Source organism: Schistocerca serialis, chromosome 9 (genome assembly GCF_023864345.2).
Source record: "Schistocerca serialis cubense isolate TAMUIC-IGC-003099 chromosome 9, iqSchSeri2.2, whole genome shotgun sequence".
NCBI classification, from domain to species: Eukaryota; Metazoa; Arthropoda; class Insecta; order Orthoptera; family Acrididae; genus Schistocerca; species Schistocerca serialis.
In genome coordinates, this window is record NC_064646.1 from 239786802 (window position 1) to 239811236 (window position 24435).

The 24435-nt window shown below is 43.0% G+C and overlaps 1 protein-coding gene across 1 annotated transcript in view; it reads right to left on the reverse strand.

Moving 5' to 3' along the window:
* Positions 1-24435, reverse strand: part of LOC126419513 (uncharacterized) — a 730476-nt gene that overhangs the window by 385771 nt on the left and 320270 nt on the right. The window contains exon 7 of the mRNA XM_050086703.1: positions 13537-13687. Within this exon, the coding sequence (XP_049942660.1) occupies positions 13537-13687 (151 nt within the window). The remainder of the gene's footprint in view (positions 1-13536; positions 13688-24435) is intronic.

Sequence of the window (24435 nt, forward strand, 5' to 3'; positions counted from 1 at the left end):
TTTATCAACAAAAAATTGAAGGAAAAGGACCCTGAATTCTTGTATCTCTTCGTTACAACACAGAAGTACAAGCCAACGTTTCTTCCTTAGAAACATACCTTCGAATGCATTTAAAATTTCCTTCAAGCGATTGGATTAATAATTATATTTGGTGAAATCTTAAATATCTTTCTTTCCAGTTGTCCTCAGTTGTTTCTCATTGTAAAAATCAGCATGATATGTAGTTTTTGATCCATATAAGATTTTGGTATTGCGTTATAAGATACTACCTATAAGAAGGGTAATACTACCAGTTCTAGGTGACCTTGACCTCGATTATCAGGTTAAGATTCCAGTATCAGCTGAGGCAAACTTTCTTGCTATCTTCAAGATCAGCCACCTCCTCTCCTCTTCTGCTTCAAGAACGTGGCTCTTGAAATGAGGTGAAATGGAAGTCCTGTCCAAAGATATTGCTGAGTGATTTTGTTACATGAGTAAATGTAGGTACAGTGTTGTGTTTGTGGTACCTTGTATTGCTTTGGTGGGGTCTCTTAATGATCTTCCAGTTCCGACGGTATTTTAAAATGCCAGTTTTGGTCAGCAGGATTGATTAAGTAGTTAAAATCAGCTGCAAATTTGGACTGTCCACTGTGCTCCAAGCAGTGGTACAACCTGGTGCTTGATAAACTTAGGTCTTCTTTGCCTGTTACTAATTCCTGCATAAACATTAATAATTCTGTTTTTATTAATTGCACTGGCTATCCCCCTGCTTTTTGTTAACTTTTCAATGAGGTGGACGAGGTTGCCTTCTTTTTTGAGTGTTGCACTTCTCAATTCAGTTTCAATACACGCGTCTTTTGCAGCATTATATCTGACTATTCGCACCGGTTCGGTCAGCAACCCTTTGCAACAATATGATATCAATATCTGCTGCATACAATGGATGTTCAAGTCTGATTGACACAGGTCAGCGTCCTTCGATCGCGACTACTCCGATCCGTAACTGTTGAAACAAACTCCTCGCTTTGTATCGTTAGTTTCAGATATCATCTCCCTTTAACAGATATCTGCGTATCGATGGAGGAGCACGCCGAAATGGATAAGCGGCCCTCGCTTATAATTGAAGCAATGGTGTTCGAAAGATGTCCGTCTTCTTTACTGCTACACACAGTGACTGCACCACTCGGTACCGCAACAACTCGATTTATCTGAAGCAATAAGCCAAATATCCTTCGCGTGTTCGCGACGGGCTTATAAGCTTACGTGAAACTTGATATCAGTAGTGTTTCGCCCGATTTGAAAAAGAATGTTCAAATGTAGATAATATGATATCTCGAATTATAAGTTCCACCATTCAAGCCGATGTCACATTATAATCATGCAAGGATGTTGAATTGTTAAGTATTAAAGCGTCGTTAATGCGTCGCTACGGTGCTAATTCAACAACCCCTACGTCGTAAATCCAGAGATAATGTATTCTCTAAGTAACGTACAGAAAGCGTCGTAATACAATGTTCAATTACTGTTCCCTGTTAACAATGACACTCAATCACGTTTAGCTTCGGCCTTCTATCAAGAAAATAATTATTCACAGCTACACAATAAAGTTCAGTTAAATGATGTCCGACAACACGGCGTACCTTGGAATTTTTCATGATTGCGTGTATATATTTCCTACTCAAGTCTATTTGTAGAGTTTATGTCGGCGTCTGGTACATTGCTGTGTCCTTCAATGTTCATGACAATCACAGATCACGACGACTAAGTCCCAGAATTGATTAAGTATCACACGAGTTATTTTTCCCTCGCGTATAGTATCTGTTCCGTTGTCTGGCTAAACGGTAAATGTTGTATCACCTTTTTTCAAAACTTTGACTAATACGTCAAGACGATACTTGAAAAAACTTAAAATTCCAGATCGGTCTGTAACAATAAGCGTGCTTCTATCGTGACAAGAGAGCGAATTAACATCTCCACTGAAGTTTTTCATTGTAGTAGCAGCGAAATTACAGCTCGATGCGGCTACAGCTCTTTTCTTGGATAAATGTTATCTCTGATCACTTTATCTCGTCTGGGTCTTAACCTTCGTAAAGCATATAATTTGAATTCTTTATTTAGAGTTTCATGCTTCGTAGATTAAGTGATCATCTGATAGTCTTTCATTTGGTTCTTTCCGTGGAATAGATGTTGTTGGTTCCCTAGTGTTTATGTTGGTCGAACTTTCAACAGTGTTAATATTTTGTTGCCAGTAGCTACCGTCAAGGTCAGGACAACTATTTTTTTATTTTTTGTTGTCAAGAGGGATGCCATTAGAGGCTCTATATTTGGGGTGTTATAATACAGAAACTCTTGCAAAATGTTTAGCTTTAGTAGGTTCTGGGTGTTATTGATGTTAAGATGGTTCATGAAATATCTCATTAGTACTTTTTTCATGTTTTTCCTAATAATATTCATCATTTGAAAAACAATCTGGTGTTTCTCCTCTATTCATTACCAAATCTAGCGAAATGTGGTCCTTTTCTTTGTGAACTTACGACGTCTCTGTTATGCAGTATGATAGCTCCACCATATGTTTGACTGCCATAATACCATCCATGTCATTTATACAGTCTTTCGGTTGCATAGAGACTAGTGTGACGTTCAGAGTTTCATCGGAAGGGTTTTTGCCCAGTTATTCACTCTTCCTTTTCAAAACCTTCCCTCGAGACTCCTAGTTAGAGGTAGCTTTGATGGTCAGGTTCATTTCGGTGTGCATGTGCTGTGAATAAAGCTTCCGCAAGTCGCGATTTTTGAGAGACTTTGCATTTAGCTTACTACTAATTTACTTCGCTTTAGGGGTCCTAGATGTGCAGCACCGATATGTTGTAGCCTCCGTCTCTTCTCCTTGTTGCTTAGTGAAGTGCGCCCTGCGTAGTTATTACATAGTGTGAAGGATCAGGTTTAATCTTGTACAGGATTTCCGTCACTTGTAGATAGTGTTACAAGCTTTGCACCATTTGTCAGTACTACTTCCGTTCTGGCTGTGGAGATCCCCTCAGTTTCATGAGGATATGATCGAATCACTTTTGTAGGGACGTTCGTTTCCCTTGCACTCGTGATATGAATGGCAACGTCATTTGGTGTGGTCTCCTGGTTCCAAATTCATTGTTTGTGTGCCAGACTGCAACAGATACGTACGACGTACGACAAAGGCCGGCCGCCGCGAGGGGGGGGGGGGGGGCACAGGCTCACCAAGTGGTATTTGTGTCACACAATGCTGCATGCAGTGAACACGGACGTGGCCGGGAGAGCTACATGGCGACGCACGCCCGTGGGCACGCTCGGAAATGACACTACCGCGGCAATCGCGTTTGTTTACATAGCAGGGAGCGTGTGCGCTTCCAGAGATCTACCTCCATGTAATACCGGATATTTATGGATGCTAGAGCACTTATCAACAAAATTATTGATAACTTCTCCATATGGAAATACCATTAAATTAATTGGGTCGAAAGAAAGATCAAAAACTCCAACTGTTCTTGTGCTAAGTCAATCGTGAGCAACCTCTTCATTACGAACATTACCACCACAATATTTAAAATTTTATTTATGCATTCTTCCGTTACTTGTTGTAAGAACAATATCATATTTAAGGTTGAATAACAAGTTCACTGATTTTGTTGTGACGATTTTTGTTTTTGTTTTTAACTAGTTTACGGCTTATTGAGCCATATTCAGGAAAAGTCGACTGGCGTCCGAAAGGGACTAGTTGTTATGCAACCAAACATTATAACCAAAGATACAGGCCACTTGCACAGAATAATGTGCACCATACTTATTTTTTGTTGACATTACGCTTTACGCAACGGTTTATACTAAGCGCAATAAATAATAAAAGTACACATTATTACAGTAATATGTGGTTATAATGCTGAAGTTTAGCGTTACGGCCATACTTCCCATTTCCGAAAGTGCAACTGCAACGTTAAAAAAACAATTTTGGTGCACAACATCATGTACATGTGGTTTGTATATTTCCTTATAATGTTTGGTTACCTAAGAGCTAGCGTCCCTAGCAGACGGCGGGAAGTTGTTTCCTGAAGATGGCCAAATAACCCAAAAACTAGTTAGAAACAAACAAAAAAACTTAGAACAAAACTAGCGGACTCGATTTTCAACCTTAAATATAGCACCGCCCCACCTTATTTGAGACGACATGAAGCAGCGGCCCGCAAATGGGAAAAGATTAATAACATAAAACATTTCCAAAGGCTACGCGCTCAGTAAATACTGCTTAATCCTGCAAGCGTCTCAAATCAAGAAAACCATTCTGGACAGCTGGAGAACCCGTCAATTCAAGATTGTAGATGTGTCGAAGGAGAAGTGGAAAAACGACACCATCATACTTCACCGTGGCCTCGAAGACCCTGCAAGAACCTGGTGTGTGCTCAACAGAATCCGATGTGGAAATGGAAGAACTATGTCCTTCACGTACAAATTGGGACTCTCAGACTCCACGTTGCGCGACTGTGGAGCAGCAGAACAGTCTGTCGAACACATTGTAGAGGAATGTTCCAATAGATGTTTTAGTGGAAGCTGGAACGACATAATCAACGCCTCGCCAACAGCACTGGATTGGGTATACTCTCTGGATATCAGTTTGTGATACAATTAGTGACCGTAACTCCTGTACATTCCTTTTGTTATGTATGACCATTTCTTTTGTATTGTGTAAATATAGCTGTAAACTGCATTTGTATTTCCGTAAGATAAATAAGTAATAATAAATAACCTTAAATATTTCATCTTTATGATACCACCACAACATTTTCTAATTTTGACACACGATTCTACATTTTTCAATTTCAGGTAATCAGAGTGATGTCACCACAGTGAAGTGGACGTCTGTGATGTCACGAGGTTCAGTTTTCACGACTTCGTCTATCCGTGATTGAACTCCGAACGAATTCGGCTTCACGAGGTTTTGATCGGAGATAAACATTTGAGTATCTTTACCATTAAGTTACATCTGCACTGCATTTCATATAATTGACTCGAAACGAAATGTGAAGTCCAGCTCAACGCCACAGAAGGGTACAGACATACCACAACGTCAACATCCACGGCTGTGGTTCGCATCATAAGCCACCGATCCGCTCACCACAGATGACTGTCCAAGCATGCTACCATCTTCTTATTTACCTTAGGTGCTTGAGGAGACGGGGGAGAAAAAGCAAATATCCAGACGACTCTGTGAGATTTAGCACTCTATTCCTTCGAAATGTGAGTCCAGTGCTTTAATCACAGTATCATCTCTCATCGATAAACCTGAACTGTATTCCATGCCTCAAAGACTAACTTGTTTCACAACACGATAATAATGAGGTACCACTTGGCAATGGCTGATGGGTACTAGGATGAAATATTTTTAGTGGAATTTGAACTACCTGTTGTAGCTGTCGGCCAGAAAAGGCTGTAAAACATGTTATGGCGTCGTAACACTCTGAGAATATAGCGCACTTTGACATTGAATTAGGACCCTGAGACAGGGCAAACACTGCGTTAGAGAATCCGTTTATAATGGAGAATAAAAGATGCTCTGATTTGGTGTATCTGATGTCCTGCGATATCTTTCCCTGCCGTTCTGCGATATCTTTCCCACTTGCAGTAATGGATTCTCTGAAAATTCAATTCAACTTGTGTTTCAAGAACTAATGAAGAAACACGTTAACAACTTATCCAGACGATACTCTGGGAATTAGATTCGTAAGTGACATACTACAACTAGTTCATGAAGTTCGCTTACAGGGCAGTAAAATATCTTATAACGCTCGAAGTAGTCAGGATGCGACATGAAGGCGGGCAATATCAAGCAATGCATTTCTGAATTTCTTATCATAAAAGTATATTTACGTGCTAGGAAACCTTTTCTGACTGCATTTGTCTTGAAGGTAGCCTTTAACGGAAGTGATGCGCAGTCAATAAACACATCAGAGAGGAATAGAAACTTTTTAAATATTGTGCTACAGAAGCATGCTGAAAATTGGTCGGGTACGTCGAATGCCTAATCATGGGGTGCTGAATCGAATTTGGGTGAAAATAAATTTATGGCACCATCTTCTTAGATGGATGGATCAGTTATTAGTTGATGACACCCATTTTGTGACACCGAGGATTCATCAGTTTGGAAATGGAGGCAAATGTGTACGCCGGGGGGGGGGGGGGGGGGAGGGGAGAGGGGGTTAGTTGTAGAGGGAGAAAACCTTGAATACAGTAAGCTGGTTGAAGTGGATGTAGCTTGCAGTGGTTATAAAACCGGTCTTTGGATGAAGACCACAACTACAAATTATATTAAATGGGTTCAAAGTCATTCAGAATCTAGAAAACAAAACACGACACATGAAATCGTCATTCGCAGCACAGGCTGCATGTAGCCCCAATATTCAGGCGACATACACGGCACGTCTCAAACTGGGACAACCCTTCCTATGACCTCCGGGTCCTCCTACATGTGGTACCCCTACAGCTGTCTCCGCATCTCGCATGTTTTAGTGCCGTGCTTCCCAGTCTCCTTTTATTTCTCTTTTTTCCCTGGCCTTCTTCACGCCATCGAAACCTTCGGTTTTCGCTTTTTCTCCCTGAGGATGTCAAATCAAGATCTTCTTTGACCATCTGTCATCTGTCATTCGCATTAGCTGTCCGTACCAGGCCAGCTCACATTCTTGTATACTATCTACGGTGTTTTCTTGATTCTGGATCACTTCTTTACTAGAGGTATATCTTACGCGGTCTTGTCGAGATATTCTACATCTGAGACAGCCCATTTCTACAGCTCTCAATTTGTGTTTATTTTTTCCAGTAAGCTCCCAGCACTCGAATCTGTACGTTGTTATTGACTCTAAAACACCTCTACAAATGGTCTTCTCTACTTTATAACTTATCTTAGAAGGCAACAACAGAAGATTTAGATTCTGTATTCCTGTTTTTCCATAGGCTACTAGTTGCTGTATTTCCCAATTATGCTTTCCATTTTCCAGTAGGGTGCTTTGTTGACCAAAGATTTACTTTGTGACTGTTGTCTGTCTTTGGTGAAGGACCACAAAGAACGAAGTTCTAATATTTTGAATGTTTGAGGATTTATTGCTCTTACTATCGTTGGTAGTGATGGACTTGGGGCGGTATGACTGGTTTGATGTAGCTCTCGATGCTAGTCTATCCTTCTCAAGCTTCTTCGTCTCCGCGTAACTATCACAGTATACATCTACTTCAACTTGTGTACTGTATTCTGGCCTTGGTGTCCTTCTGAACTCTTTAGCCTCATAACCTCACACACCCTCCGTTCACCGAAGTGAAGTATCTGTGATGAGTCAGCATTTTTTCTATAAAACTATCCCTTCTTTCAGCCAACTCCTAGCATAAATTTATTTTCTCCCCATTTAGATGTAGCACCTCTTCATACGTTATTCTATCTACTCATCTAATTTGCGTCATCCTTCCGTAGCAGCATACTTCAAAAGCTTCTATTCTCTTCTTGTGTTCCTTGATTTTCGTTGACGTTTTACTTCCGTAAAAAGCTATGTGCTAAACAAATAACCTCGGCAACTAACTCACAACAAATTTATATATGAAACTTCCTGGCAGATTAAAACTGTGTGCCTGACCGAGACTCAAACTCGGGACCTTTGCCTGTCGCGGGCAAGTGCTCTATCAACTGAGCTACCGAAGCACGACTCACGTCCGGTACTCACAGCTTTACTTCTGCCAGTATCTCGTCTCCTGCCTTCCAAACTTTACAGAAGCTCTCCTGCGAACCTTGCAGAACTAGCACTCCTGAAAGAAAGGATATTGCGGAGACATGGCTTAGCCACTCCGCTGCAGAGTGAAAATCTCATTCTGGAAATTTATATATGTTACAGAGGTTCTCTCTTTAAGGATCATTTCCCTAGCTTTTGCTAATCTTTGGCCATTCTACCTTATTTTCCTGCACAAACTACAAATCTCATCTGCTACTTTTAGTACCTCATTCTCTAATAAACTTCCCCAAGCATCGCCTGATTTAATTTGGTTACTGTTGCTCACATGCTTTGTTATTCGTCTTATACTCTTCTCAAGATAGTAACCATTCCGTTCAACTGTCATTCCACGCCTTTTGTCGTCTCTAAATGTTACAAAGTGATTGCCAGCCTGAAATTATTTCTTTATTCACGTAGAACTGTAATTTTCATTTCAAATATCTTGCTCATTATCTTTATGTCTTGTTCATTGTATAGAATGAATAGCAACAAGGACAGGCTACATTCCTGTCTCACTCCGTTCTCAACCAGTGCTTCCCTCTCACGTCCTTCGACTCTTGTAATTGCAGTCTGGATTCTGTACAAGTTGTATTTTACCCCTAATACCACAACAAACTGAAAAAGGGAATATGATGGAAGAATTATAGAGAGAATGAACACAGATAATGAGGCGATATTACTATTCGGTATGGACACTCATTTCGTTTTAAGCAAATTTTAAATATCGATCAGATTGCTCAAAGGCACACTAATACGAATATAAAGCAATACTTCAAAATATTAATTACGTTTTCGCTTGGAGGTCTCGACGAATGCGAAGCGAACCAATTAACAGCAATATTTATGCAGAGATAACTTCGCAGTTCCATATCCGCCACTTTATCACCATTTTTTTCAATTGCTACGTGGGCCGTGCAGGAGACTGAATGTGTTTCGTATATTTCTGTCATTCCTTAAAATAATGAATTCCAGCTGTTAAATGTTTTGTTTGGAAAATTTCACAGTTTTGCAAATTTTTATGGGTCTCCTTACATTACAGTTCTAAAAACGCACGTTAAAAAAAGCTTCATTGCTGACATCGATGCTGAAGAAGTAAATACTACGTGATAGAATTTTGATGTTCGGTATGCTGTGTTCATTAATTCAGAAAAACGTCTCACTGAATACGATTTATTTTTGCAAGTAGTATATCCGTCAAGGTAATACGTAGTACAAAGATATAATAAAACTGCAACATTTATAACGCGGTTTAATTAATGGAAGTCGAATTTGGCAATGAGACGGTTGTTTATAATGACGCACAGTTTGAAATTTCTTCAGATTTTTCTCATTTACACTGCAGTGTTAATTGAAGGAAAATGTAGGAGCGCTATACAGAAAGTGGATAAAGTTTCCGCCTGCAGTAGCAATGGTCGGCGCCAGTGTGGTCATGTCGTTGTCTGAGCTTTTGTTCTTTCATTCGGCATCCAGCCGCGCCTGCATGAGGTACGTGTTGTTTCCCCATTAATTCAGAAAGAAAGTTTTAAATGTGTGCCGCCACTGAAAATTCCGCGAATTGTGAAATGCGGTTAGTGAAAAGGTTTTTGATAACAAAAGTCGTAAACCGATTTAATTTATCCCCAAATGTGGGAAATGTATGGATGCAACTGAGAGTGGAGACCGCCAATGGTGTATTAAGTTTAAAAGTGGCCGAAGTAATGTTTACGGCGAAGAGCGAAATGGACGATCAAACATTGTCATTGATGAACTCGTCGCAGAAGCCTACGTGAAGATCCAAGAAAATCACCGATTCACAATGATGTAGCTCTCGTTCACTTTTCCACTAATTTCACAAAATTTTTTGCATCAAATCGTTGCACAAAATCAGGCTACCACAAATTGTGCAAGATGCCGACCAAAAATCTTATCAGAAGCCCACAAAAGCCAGCTTACGCTTCTTGCGAAAAAGATGGTGACTCATTACTTGATCGAATCGTAACTGGAGACTTAGCTGGCTTAAACATGTGAACTGAGAGACAAAGTTGCGATCTATGGAGTGAGGACGCACGAGTTCCACCGAAGGACAAAAGGAAATGCTTGTAACCGTTGTCTGCAAGAGAGATTATAGCGACTGTTATTTGGTACAAGAAAGAGCGTGCTTCTTGTCGATTTGCTTGAATGTGGCATTACTAGGAGGTATTGCCAAACTTTGGAAATCTTAAGAATAGTAATTCAGAGAAGCGTAGAGGTCGGTTGAGCCCCAAAGTTTTGTTCATGCACGTCAACACTCGACCAGACATGGGAAATCGCACTCGAGAAGTACTCGATGCTTTCAAATGGGAGGCGTTTCCTCATCCGCCCTACAGTCCAGATTTTGCACCCAGTGCCTATCGATTGTTTTCAGCGATGAAAACCTGGCTCGCAACGCAGCTCTTTGACGCTGACTTAGAACTGTGGGAGGGTCCTATTCGTTAACAAACAATAGTTGGGACCATACGCATATGTAATCACTATATTTGCTGCTGTTTTGGACGGACATTTTACTTATCAAACATTGGTTGATTTGAGAATGGTCATAACCCAAAATCGGTCACCGACTAAATAAACATCCATTTTAATTGCAACTCTGGCTGTCTCTTTTTGCATCACTTCTTACATGTTTTGAATTTGCAACCTAAACTGCTGTCATAGCTCCAGTTTCAGTTTGTATTCTTTAATCCTACCTCAGCGAGCTGCATAAATAAGGATATTTTAGTGCTATAGTCTCCATGCAGTCCTTCTTCCATAGTGTTAGTCACATAGTTTTTGTTCATCTAAATCGAGATTGATTTGATTTTTCTTCACTGCTAACTTGATGTAAGACTAAAAGATATTGTACTGAAGGAAGATAACTTGTGATTAATTTCTGTCTGATTTAAAAGTGAAACTGAAGTTATGTTAAAGCCAGTTTATGTTTGATGAAACTTTGCTTCATTTAAGAAAAATGAAATTCTGTGAAAAGCGAATAACATTTTGTTCAACTCTGGAGTAAAGAAAACATTTGTTTTAAAAAATAGCAGAATACAAAATCCTCAACATGCTCTATACTCTATAGCTTTCCTCATTAGCTCTCAGCTGAACAAGAGCATAGAGAGAGTGGAAGGCCGCTTGATTACGTGGGTTATTCTTAACATCTCTTATTTGAAATCAATAAAACGAAGAGTCATTCTGAGACGCAGTGCCTTACAATTGATACTTACCAGAAAAAAATTACATATTGAATTTAATAAGAAAACAAGGGACTCTAAAACAGGAAGCAATTCGAATCAATGTTAGGCCCAAAGTCTACTTCGTAAAAAAAAAAAAAATTGTTGTGGGACATCGTGAAATATTCTGGCCTCAGCCCCTGTAGTTCCATGACTTCCAATAGGTTGTAACGGAGGTGCGTTCCTAGCAGAGAGCTGTCACTGAGTTTTCTTTGACGGAAAACCAGAGCATCACAGATATTCATCGCAGCTTGCTGAATGCTACAGATACTAGGCAACGAACAGAAGCACGGTGAGTTCGTTGGGAGATGCGTCTGTCATGATCGCAACAAAGTCACATAAACCTTTTCGATCTCCCGTGTGCCAGCCGACCGCACATATCTGTGAGTGCTGCAGTGTTGGAACATGCGGACACTCTCCCTCGAGGTGACCGATGGATCAGACTCAACGACCCCACAGCTTGACTAGACGTCTCCGTTGGTAGATCTGACACCCTCGTGCACCAGTTGGGGAACTCAACGATGTATGCTTGCTGGGTGTCTCGCTACTTAACAGAAGGCCATAAAGAGCAACGAAGGACCATATGTGCGGAATTGCTTATTCGTTGCGAGGCTGATCGTGACATGTTTTTTTCGAACAACGTCAGAGGAAACAAAATGACAATCCATGGAGCGACTCCATACCACCTCTCCTCCAAATAAAATATTCTGAAGGGGTTGTTTTGTACAGCGACCAATTCAGAAGTTATTGTGCTAGCCTTAGGAAATTTGAAAAACGACTTCAGCGTATTCGTTGACACAAAAATGTAAGCAAATTTCTCATTCTCCGTGAGGACGCAAGGCCTCACTCAAATCTGTGTACCCGAGAGGAGCGCACAGAAATTCATTGTACTGTTTTTCAAAAATGGCTCTGAGCACTGTGGGACTTACTTCTGAGGTCATCAGTCCCCTAGAACTTAGAACTACTTAAACCTAACCAACCTAAGGACGTCACACACATCCATGCCCGAGGCAGGATTCGAACCTGCGACCGTAGCGGTCGCGCGGTTCCAGACTGTAGCGCCTAGAACTGCTCGGATGCTCCGGCCAGCTACACTGTTTTCCTTCATCCACCCTACGGTCCGTATTTCGCACTTTCCTACTTACATCTGTTTCGGTATATGAAGGATGAACTGCAAAGGATGCAGTACTTGGTTGATGAGGAGGTTATTAATGCAGCAAGATCTTGACTCCAATGTCGACCAGTGGAGTGTTACCTTCCAGGCATAAAGGTCCTGACGGTAAGGTGACGTAAGGGCGTCGCACTGAACGGAGATTGTGTTGAAAAAATAGGGTTTTGTAGCTAAAAGAATGGTGGATAATAAAAAACGCGTTGCGTCGCATATTGAACGCCCATCTTGCGATTGAAGAGTGTTTTCTTGAGCACCTGTTACAAAAATGGAAATGTAGCCTTCGTCTTCTTGGGTTAATGACTGTTGCCTGAGCAGCCCTGTTGAGTGCTGCATAGAAAAACCCCGCCACACTCGATAAGAGTTCAAAGACTTCGAAAACTTCCCAGAGCCAGCAGCGATCACGGTCGGCCGCCCACGCAGTGTTCTTCACATCTGCCCGGCGCCAGAAGTCATTCTATCCGCGACTGCCTCACTGCTTCGCAGACCGCAAATCGCGCACCCTCTCACGTCGAGTCCACAGTCGTCGTTACCGCCGCGAATTTCAAATTTGCATAACTATCAGCAGTGGAAAGATAGCGTGTTCATTACGGGACAGCATGTAATGACTAGTGAGCCATGCGTGGCTCGTGTTCGTGCCATATCTCATCTGACATCCTGTTTTCACTGCACGACCACATCGTTATGTTAATTTCAATTACTGGTGTCACTGAGTTGCCATCTTGCCTGCCCGTGAGCGGCAGCAGCGGCGCTTATCGATATAAGCCCTGGCGTCTTATCTTTACTGACTGCTATTACTTCCCGGTTGTGGTGTGTTCGGGAAGTTCGTATCTGGCAGTGAGTTGGAACGCTACAGCAAGTTAGTTCAGATGTGCCAGTGAGTTGCGAGGTGCTAGCAGTGCAGTTCGGATCTGGCAGTGTTTCACTTAGGACACATGGCTTAGCGACAGCCTGGGGTATGTTTCCAGAATGATATTTTCACTCTGCAGCGGAGTGTGCGCTGATATGAAACTTCTCTCCGCAGTATCCTTTCTTTCAGGAGTGCTAGTTCTGCAAGGTCTGCAGGAGAGCTTGTGTTAAGTTTGGAAGGTAGGATACGAGGTACTGGAAGAAGTAAAGCTGTGAGGACGGGGCGTGAGTCGTGCTTGGGTAGCTCGGTTGGTAGAACACTTGCCCACGAAAGGCAAAGGTCCCGAGTCCGAGTTTTGGTCCGGCGCACAGTTTTAACTTGCCAGGAAGTATCATGAACCCTGTCAACCTGTGATGAGAATAGTCTACTCCTTGTAACAGATGCAGTTTTCACTATACGAATGCAACCCGCACAACGCACAGAGGGCTTGCAGGATAGTCTACATGTAGGCGCCGACTGCCAGTCGCGAGCCGCCGTAGTTACCTGGACCAGCTGTAGTCGTACCAGCGCAGCACCCGCCGCTTCATACCGCCCGGCACCTTGTGGTGGCGCATGTACGTCTTGGCGCCATCCAGAAGCCGCTCGAACTCCAACCGGTTAGCGTTCCGGTTGGTTATCACGTTGCCCACCTGGCCTGCAAAAACCACATTCGTCACTGGCAGCATTGTGAAAGTTCACTTTAATACTCACCTTGTGGGCTCTGCATCTCATAGGCGAAATAATTTTATATACAGGGTGGTCCATTGATCGTGACCGGGCCAAATATCTCACGAAATACGCCTCAAACGAAAAAACTACAAAGAACTAAACTTGCCTAGCATAAAGCGGGAAACCAGATGGCGCTATGGTTGGCCCGCAGGATGGCGCTGCCATTGGTCAAACGGATATCAACTGCGTTTTTTTAAATAGGAACCCCCATTTTTATTGCATATTCGTGTAGTACGTAAAGAAATATGAAAGTTTTAATTCGACCATTTTTCTTCGCTTTCTGATAGATGGCGCTGTAATAGTCAGAAACATATGGCTCACAATTTTAGTCGAACAGTTGGTAACAGTTAGGTTTTTTAAATTAAAAACAAAAACTTAGGTACGTTTGAACATTTTATTTCGGTTTTTCCAGTGTGATACATGTACCTTTGGGAACTTACCATTTCTGAGAACGCATGATGTTACCGCGTGATTACCTGTAAATACCACATTAATGTAATAAATGCTCAAAATGATGCCGGTCAACCTCAATTCATTTGGCAATAGGTGTAACGGCATTCCTCTCAACAGCGAGTAGTTCGCCTTCTGTAATGTTCGCACATGCATTGACAATGCGCTGACGCATGTTGTCAGGCGTTGTCGGTGGATCACGATAGTAAATATCCTTCAACTTTCCCCACAGAAAGAAATCCGGGGACGTCAGATGTGGTGAACGTGCGGGCCATAGTATGGTGCTTCGACGACCAATCCACCTGGTATGAAATATGCTATTCAATACCGCTTCAACCACACGAAGGCTATGTGCCGGACATCCATCATGTTGGGAGTACATCGCCATTCTGTCATGCAGTGAAACATCTTGTAGTAACATCGGTAGAACATTACGTAGGAAATCAGCATACATTGCACCAGTTAGATTGTCGTCGATAAAAATGGGGGCCAATTATCCTTCTTCCCATAATGCCGCACTATACATTAACCCGCCAAGGTCGCTGATGTTCCACTAGTCGCGGCCATCGTGGATTTCCACTGCCCAATAGTGCATATTATGCCGGTTTACGTTACCGCTGTTGGCGAATGACGCTTCGTCGCTAAATAAAACGCGTGCAAAAAATCTGACATCGTCCCGTTATTTCTCTTGTGCCCAGTGGCAGAACTGTACACGACGTTCAAAGTCTTCGCCATGCAATTCCTGGTGCATAGAAATATGGTACGGGTGCAATCGATGTAGATGTAGCATTCTCAACACGGACGTTTTTGAGATTCCCGATTCTCGCGCAATTTCTCTGCTACTGATGTGCGGATTAGCCGCGACAGCAGCTAAACACCTACATCTACATCTACATTTATACTCCGCAAGCCACCCAACGTTGTGTGGCGGAGGGCACTTTACGTGCCACTGTCATTACCTTCCTTTTCTGTTCCAGTCGCATATGGTTCCCAGGAGGAACGACTGTCGGAAAGCCTCCGTTCGCGCTCGAATCTCTCTAATTTTACATTCGTGATCTCCTCGGGAGCTATAAGTAGGGGGAAGCAATATATTCGATACCTCATCCAGAAACGCACCCTCTCGAAACCTGGCGAGCAAGCTATACCGCGATGCAGAGCGCCTCTCTTGCAGAGTCTGCCACTTGAATTTGCTAAACATCTCCGTAACGCTATCACGGTTACCAAATAACCCTGTGACGAAATGCGCCGCTCTTCTTTGGATCTTCTCTATCTCCTCCGTCAACTCGATCTGGTACGGATCCCAGACGATGAGCATTACTCAAGTATAGGTCGAACGAGTGTTTTGTAAGCCACCTCCTTTGTTGATGGACTACATTTTCTAAGGACTCTCCCAATGAATCTCAACCTGGTACCCGGCTTACCAACAATTAATTTTATATGATTATTCCAATTCAAATCGTTCCGTACGCATACTCCCAGATATTTTACAGAAGTAACTGCTACCATAGTTTGTTCCGCTATCATATAATCATACAATAAAGGATTCTTCTTTCTATGTATTCGCAATACATTACATTTGTCTACATTAAGGGTCAGTTGCCACTTCCTGCACCAAGTGCCTATCTGCTGCAGATCTTCCTGCACTTCGCTACAATTTTCTAATGCTGCAACTTCTCTGTATACTACAGCATCATCCGCGAAAAGCCGCATGGAACTTCCGACACTATCTACCAGGTCAGTTATATATATTGTGAGAAGCAATGGTCCCATAACACTTCCCTGTGGCACGCCAGAGGTTACTTAAACGTCTGTAGACATCTCTCCATTGATAACAACTTGCTGTGTTCTGTTTGCTAAAAACTCTTCAATCCAGCCACACATCCGGTCTGATATTCCGTAGGCTCTTACTTTGTTTATCAGGCGACAGTGCGGAACTGTATAGAACGCCTTCCGGAAGTCAAGGAAAATAGCATCTACCTGGGAGCCTGTATCTAATATTTTCTGGGTCTCATGAACAAATAAAGCGAGTTGGGTCTCACACGATCGCTGTTTCCGGAATCCATGTTGAGTCCTACAGAGTAGATTCTGGGTTTCCAAAAACGACATGATAAGCGAGGAAAAAACATGTTCTAAAATTCTACAACAGATCGACGTCAGAGGTATAGGTCTATACTTTTGCGCATCTGCTCGACGACCCGTCTTGAAGACTAGGACTACCTGTGCCCTTTTCCAATCATTTGGAACCTTCCGTTCCTCTAGAGACTTGCGGTACACGGCTGTTAGAAGGGGGGCAAGTTCTTTCGCGTACTCTGTGTAGAATCGAATTGGTATCCCGTCAGGTCCAGTGGACTTTCCTTTGTTGAGTGATTACAGTTGCTTTTCTATGGGAACGGATGGTTGACAGTTGCCATAGTAAAAGGTACTGGCGGAGTTCCAAGTGTACCTGGACTAGAAAGTTTTAATGATAGAGATGTAATTTCGTTTCGCACTTATCATATGTTTGAAATTGTTAATAAAGATTTTGGTAAATGTGCTTATGACTCTACGTCTCCACTTGTGTTATATACACGTAGTAAAAGAAAACTCAATCCTAATGAATCTGTATTTATTTGGATAAAGGGTAAAGGTGTATGTGAATATGTAAAATTTGTTGTTAATTGTACTGTATATTTTCATAAACAAAGATCTGTAGCGTCAGCCACTAACCGGTCAAGGGTACATCTAGAACTGGAGGTTCAAGGATGCAACAGTGTTCTTATGAAAACACTCTTATCGCTTGGCGTTGGCGCTACAAATTTTACATATTCACATACACCTTTACCTTTAAGCCATAAAAATACAGACTCATTTTGATTAATTTTTCTTTTACTACGAGTATACAAGACAAGAGGAGAGGTTGAGTCATAAGCTGATTTACCAAAATCTTTACTACCAATTTCAAATATACGATAGGTACTATAGGCGATTACATCTCTATCATTACAACTTTCAAGTCCAGGTACACTTGAAACTCCGCTACCACCTCTTACTATGGCAACGGCGAACCATTCTTTTCCATGTGAGAAAGTGTCGTTTATATCCAGGCTGAAATTAAGAGAACATCCAAGAAATACACAGTAGCGTCAGCCAACATGCGCTACAGGAGGTATCGTCGTACCCGCACAACAGTCTACAAAACGATAGAAAATATCGAACTTACAACGACATCTGGAGACAAGAGGAATCGCATTCCAGTGAAGAGTGTTGCAGCCGACGCCCTCGTCGATGGACCCTGTGTATTTCTTGGATGTTCTCTTAATTTCAGCCTGGATATAAACGACACTTTCTCACATGGAAATGTATGGTTCACCGTTGCCATAGTAAGAGGTGGTAGCGGAGTTTCATCATCATCATCATTTGTTGCAGGTCGTGGTTGACATTTCACATGCGGCTGAACTCTTCCTGTTTCCTTAAATAACGTAACTATCCGGCGAACGGTCCAGACACTTGGATGATGTCGTCCAGGATACCGAGCAGCATACATAGCACACGCCTGTTGGGCATTTTGATCACAATAGCCATACATCAACACGATATCGACCTTTTCCGCAATTGGTAAACGGTCCATTTTAACACTTGTAACGTATCACGAAGCAAATAGCGTCGGCCCTGGCGGAATGTTACGTGATACCACGTACTTGTACGTTTGTGACTATTACAGCGCCATCTATCACAAAGCGGAAAAAGTTGCCCAACTGAAATATTCATATTTCTTTACGTACTACACGAATATGTAATAAAAATGAGGGTTCCCATTTAAAAAAAACGTAGTTTATATCCGTTTCACCTATGGCAGCGCCATCTAGCGGGCCAAACATAGCGCCATCTGGTTTCCCCCTTCAAGTTGGCGGAGTTTCGTTCTTTGTAGTTCTTTCGTTTGATGCTTATTTCGTGAGATATTTGGCCTGGTCACTATCAATGGACCACCCTGTAAAAGTATTTATATTTCAAGGTATTGTTTTTTAAAGTTTTAATTCATAACAAACAGTTCTTTCACATCTTATACACAAATACATAAATACTTCTTTCATTATAGAAACTTCCTGTTCATGTGAAATGCATTTGACATTAAAGTCTCTTACGGGTGTTGTATAGGTCGTATTCATATTTTAGTCAAGTTTAGGTGTACTCCACATGGACTACATGGTTCAATATAAAAAGTTAATATAATTAGTATGCCATTATACTCATTTTATTACAAAAATGTAGCAGTGTATATTTGTAATTTAATGTATGTCTTTTTATTGGTGGAAGGGAAAAATAAAATAATAATAAAATATAACTAAAATTTTAAGGCCACTTCCTCCAAACTAGCGCCATCTATTGGCTAGAACTTACATCTGCGTGTAATTATTAGGCCAGTTTTTAGCTGACACCCCGATTAAGATTCCATTTTTATATTGACAGTAAACCTTATTTCGAAAGTACAAAGTTCTTTTGTGATTGAAGGCTTTGAAATATTTTCGTTTGACTTTTTAAATTGTTGGAGACAACGTTAGTAATTCTTTACGTTCCTTTCAGCTTAACTGCAGATACCTGATGATGGAAGATGCCGAAACGCAATAAAAAATTGTATTTATCGATCTAGACTGTTTCGTTCATAAAATATTATTGAGGATAAATTTAGTTTAATAATACCAGTCGGATTGCTTAAGTGTGGTTATTGATTTTTCAATCATTACGAACTGATAGACTTCAAAAACTTTTAAAACACATTACGCTATGTTCAGGTTGGGAACTTAAATTTATCTAGTATACTTTGTTATGTGTACCTAGACTATCAATGTGATGATATATTTAGAATGGTTTCTCACTTAGGAGCAAGTAAGTTATGTTAATTATATTTATAATATTCTTAACAGAACACTAGAGTGTGGCATTATCAATCAGCAGTAGCAAATAAAATAACTAGATGTGTCACCAGCAGGAATGTTACTAAAATTGTTTTCACTTGCACAAAACTGCTTTATAGTTGATTTAATGGTAGGTTTATAAAGTTACTTAAAGACGTATTGTGAAACAATCATCTTTCCTTCAGAGGCAGAGAAAACAATTATGAGCTCGTTTTGTCAAGAGCTATACACAAATATTTTTTGTCTGGGTCGCACTTCATTTGCTAACATCAGTGGTGGAATATGATTTTAATCTTGCGTAACTTATGTTCATTGCGTGTGTAACATGTAGTTCATTAATTTGACCTTCTTGAAGCTGCTCATAATTTTCATTTTTGCCTAGCAAAAGGACATTACCTCCTTTAAAACATGACTAGGCACAAGCTTGATAATGGAAAACAAGTTTCTATGAAAATTTTTTTTTGCCTAGGTCGCGCTTTATTTTTTAAAAGATGATATGTGACCGAGATCGAAAAAAACTGTGTATAAGTGCGTAATGAACAATGTATTTGCCTTAGTCTATAGTCCAATTTTTATTTTGCCTATTGGTTACAAGTTACAGTATCAGGCACCATGAACGGGGCATAAACCATTACGGAATATTTACAAAATATTTTTTGTCTGTAACAGCAAACAATGTGCCATGCATCCTTAAAACATAGGTCAGCCTGGGTTCCGTTGCTACTTTGCTGCAACCAGAAAACCGACTGCCAAAACCCTGTAGTTATTAGCAGGTGGTGTGTGTTTGACATGCTGTCGTCGAATAGCTGCCTGAAAAGTATAGCAGAAATAGTAAGTGCTGGACGTTGCTTATGTGTGGAGGAAGCGTACCAGAACTGGGCCATATGTTTGGCAACTATATCTGAGAGATTGCCACAGATTATACTAAAAATATGAGTCCTGAGTAAATGCAGAGCTTCACATGAGAACTGGGCGTAAAGTGTTCGCGTCACGGTATCAGATTCCGCATCACCTAATCTTTGGATCAGGACTGATAACAACGTGTCCTACAGCAGGAATACAAAACCATCTCCTCTCTCCCTCCTCTTGCTCCTGATAAAGGCCTTATATTTAGTTAATCATCTTGTTTTCTTCGCCTATCCAGTTGAACTATTTCTTTGCTGCATTCGTTGCTCTTGAGTAATGGCCTCTATTCCTATGCTAAACAACTCTCACTTGTGAATAACAACCCTTCTAAAAGCATTGTAGAGTAATTCGTTGCTTGCCAATATCTCAGCCAGAATCTATCAGCTCAGAGTTCCATTGAGATGCAAAACTACTTCTCCTCACGGTGGTCCATTTTGCACTAACAGCGCATGCTTCACGCCCAAACAATCCTTCACACAACTAGAACTGCGCTCCAGACGAAGCTTGCCTGGAGCTCTATTTTCCAGCGTGGCGCTTTCTTTCCTGTGTCTCTGCCCCTCCTCTCACACAGATAAGATGGAATGCAATAAGACTGTTTACGTACGCCTGCCACATGAAAATGCCAAACTGCTATTTACCAACGAAGGTATAACAGGTGGAAAGGTGGAATTACGAGTCTGTTTAAAAGCTTCTCAAACTAATTTCCATTATATTTATATATTTATATGTTTATATATTTTCGGAGGTCGTTCAATAAGTAATTCCCATTTGTTTTTCTCAGAACGTACTTACTGTTAAGAGTCAGAATTTAGTGACAATATACATCAACATGTCTTGTTTACGCCCTATCTTCTAAGTAGTCTCTTTCACGGTCTATGGCCGTACCCCAACGTTGTGGAAGAGCATGTATTCCCAGCTGGCAAAAGCTGTTATCCTGTAGGCGTATCCATGTTTTCACTGCATCTTCAAAGTGAGTTCCCGGTAGAGAATCTTTAAGCGGTCCAAAGAGATGGAAGTCCGAGGGTGCTGGATTGTAGGGTGGATGAGACAATGACGTCCAATTTGGCGATGTGTTCTCTGGTTCTCAGACTTGAGTGTGGGCTTGCATTATCGTGTTCGAGCAAGATTTGTACTGGATTCTTATCCGATGGAACACGTCGGAAACGGTTCTTGAGTTTATTCAGAGTCTTCACGTATGCCTTTGAATTGATGGTTGGCGCTCTTGGCATCACATCCACGAGAACAATGCCATCACAATCCCAGAAGACTATCACCATGACTTTTCCGGCAGAGGAGGTTGTCTTGAATTTCTTCTTTTGTGGTAAATGAGGATGATACCACTCCATGGACTGCCTTTTTGTTTCCGGCGCAAAGTAATGCACCCAGCTTTCGTGCCCAGTAACGATCCGTGACAGAAAGTCCTCTCCGTTGGTCTCAAAACGCTCCAATAACCCAGATGAAATAGCCTTTGAATCTCGCGGTCGGCTGTGAGCATTCGTAGAACCCAAATTGAGCGCCTCTTTGAATATCCGAGAGTCTCTATCATTGCAGGCGCACTTCCAATGCTGACTGACAACTGTAGAGCCAATTGCCGAGTTGTGTTGCGCCGGTCGGCACGAATAAGGGCATACGCATGATTCGCATATCAGGAGCAGTGGCTGTGACAGGACGTCCCGAGCGTGGCTGACTATGGAGCTCTGTTTCTGCATTTACTGAGGCTGTAACTTTATTTACCCTTCGCCCAAGACGCACGCGCGCAAACAAACATTGCCGAAGCGCCAGCAGAAACGACAGTTAGCGCCGTCTGACACCTGCTTAAGGCATTATATGGCAGACAGAGTTGCGTGTAACGACGATCCTCAACGGGAGGGCGCTACAGAACGACGCGGATCACACGAGACAGGGGCTGAATGCAGACCCACTGGACGGAGAGCCCTCCATCCACGGCAGCAACACCTTCGCCTTCGATCAACCCGGCGGGAGAAACATGACGAGAGATAAGCCTCCAGCGCAGGAACTGGGCCGATGGTACGTTACTGATCCGCAGATCGACGACACAGCAGCAACAGCAGATGCGGCGTCCACCGGATGTTAACCACGCAGACGATGCAGACTGTCGCACAGACGGCATGTCGTCGAGCAACAGCACACATATTGACATAAGCATTCACGTGCACTTTACGAACTAGGGAAAAGTGGCAGGCGTTTCGAACAGCCTCTATTAACATTAACACAATTAAAACGCCTGTCAAATTGCAGTTATTACGAGACATGCTGCATGCGTCATACGTCGACCTCGTCCTTCTGCAGGAAGTGTGTGTCCAGAGCTTCCCTGATATGTATGAGTAGGATACATACATTACAGCCGCTACAGACGGCGGCAGCAGAACACCGATACTTCTACGTGACGACACAGTAACCGAGGACGTGGAGTACCTGCCGTCAGCGCGAGTACTGGCGTTCACAGTGCTAGGAGTACGGATTGTTAATATCTACGCGCCATCGGGGTTCGGCAGAAGGCGCTATCGATCCCGATTTTACGCAGAGGAGATTGCGCCACTATTCTTACGCTGGTATGAACACGTTTTATTTGGAGGCGACTTCAACTGCGTCGTCACACTAAAGGATCAGTACCCAGGAGCTGCGGGAACACACAAGACGTGAATCTAATCTAAACATCGGAGACGATACATGGCGACAGATGCAGATATACCTATGTCACAAGTCACTCTGCAAGTCGCCCCTATCGAATTTACGTAACACGGCGTCCCGAATCTGCGATCGTTGATGAAGAATTGTGGTCTATCGCCTTTTCGGATCACACATCATACATATGCACGGTCTCCCTAACTCGTCAAGACGTGTGGAAGAGTCGCGGTGTTTGGAAACTGAATACAGCTCACCTCAGGGAACCTGAGTGCAGACGCTTCATCGAAGACACTTGGCACATACACTCCTGGAAATTGAAATAAGAACACCGTGAATTCATTGTCCCAGGAAGGGGAAACTTTATTGACACATTCCTGGGGTCAGATACATCACATGATCACACTGACAGAACCACAGGCACATAGACACAGGCAACAGAGCATGCACAATGTCGGCACTAGTACAGTGTATATCCACCTTTCGCAGCAATGCAGGCTGCTATTCTCCCATGGAGACGATCGTAGAGATGCTGGATGTAGTCCTGTGGAACGGCTTGCCGTGCCATTTCCACCTGGCGCCTCAGTTGGACCAGCGTTCGTGCTGGACGTGCAGACCGCGTGAGACGACGCTTCATCCAGTCCCAAACATGCTCAATGGGGGACAGATCCGGAGATCTTGCCGGCCAGGGTAGTTGACGTAGACCTTCTAGAGCACGTTGGGTGGCACGGGATACATGCGGACGTGCATTGTCCTGTTGGAACAGCAAGTTCCCTTGCCGGTCTAGGAATGGTAGAACGATGGGTTCGATGACGGTTTGGATGTACCATACACTATTCAGTGTCCCCTCGACGATCACCAGTGGTGTACGGCCAGTGTAGGAGATCGCTCCCCACACCATGATGCCGGGTGTTGGCCCTGTGTGCCTCGGTCGTATGCAGTCCTGATTGTAGCGCGCACCAGCACGGCGCCAAACACGCATACGACCATCATTGGCACCAAGGCAGAAGCGACTCTCATCGCTGAAGACGACACGTCTCCATTCGTCCCTCCACTCACGCCTGTCGCGACACCACTGGAGGCGGGCTGCACGATGTTGGGGCGTGAGCGGAAGACGGCCTAACGGTGTGCGGGACCGTAGCCCAGCTTCATGGAGACGGTTGCGAATGGTCCTCGCCGATACCCCAGGAGCAACAGTGTCCCTAATTTGCTGGGAAGTGGCGGTGCGGTCCCCTACGGCACTGCGTAGGATCCTACGGTCTTGGCGTGCATCCGTGCGTCGCTGCGGTCCGGTCCCAGGTCGACGGGCACGTGCACCTTCTGCCGACCACTGGCGACAACATCGATGTACTGTGGAGACCTCACGCCCCACGTGTTGAGCAATTCGGCGGTACGTCCACCCGGCCTCCCGCATGCCCACTATACGCCCTCGCTCAAAGTCCGTCAACTGCACATACGGTTTACGTCCACGCTGTCGCGGCATGCTACTAGTGTTAAAGACTGCGATGGAGCTCCGTATGCCACGCCAAACTGGCTGACACTGACGGCGGCGGTGCACAAATGCTGCGCAGCTAGCGCCATTCGACGGCCAACACCGCGGTTCCTGGTATGTCCGCTGTGCCGTGCGTGTGATCATTGCCTGTACAGCCCTCTCGCAGTGTCCGGAGCAAGTATGGTGGGTGTGACACACCGGTGTCAATGTGTTCTTTTTTCCATTTCCAGGAGTGTATGTGAACGACCCCTCCCGACATATCCGATGACGTTGCAATGTTGGCTGGAA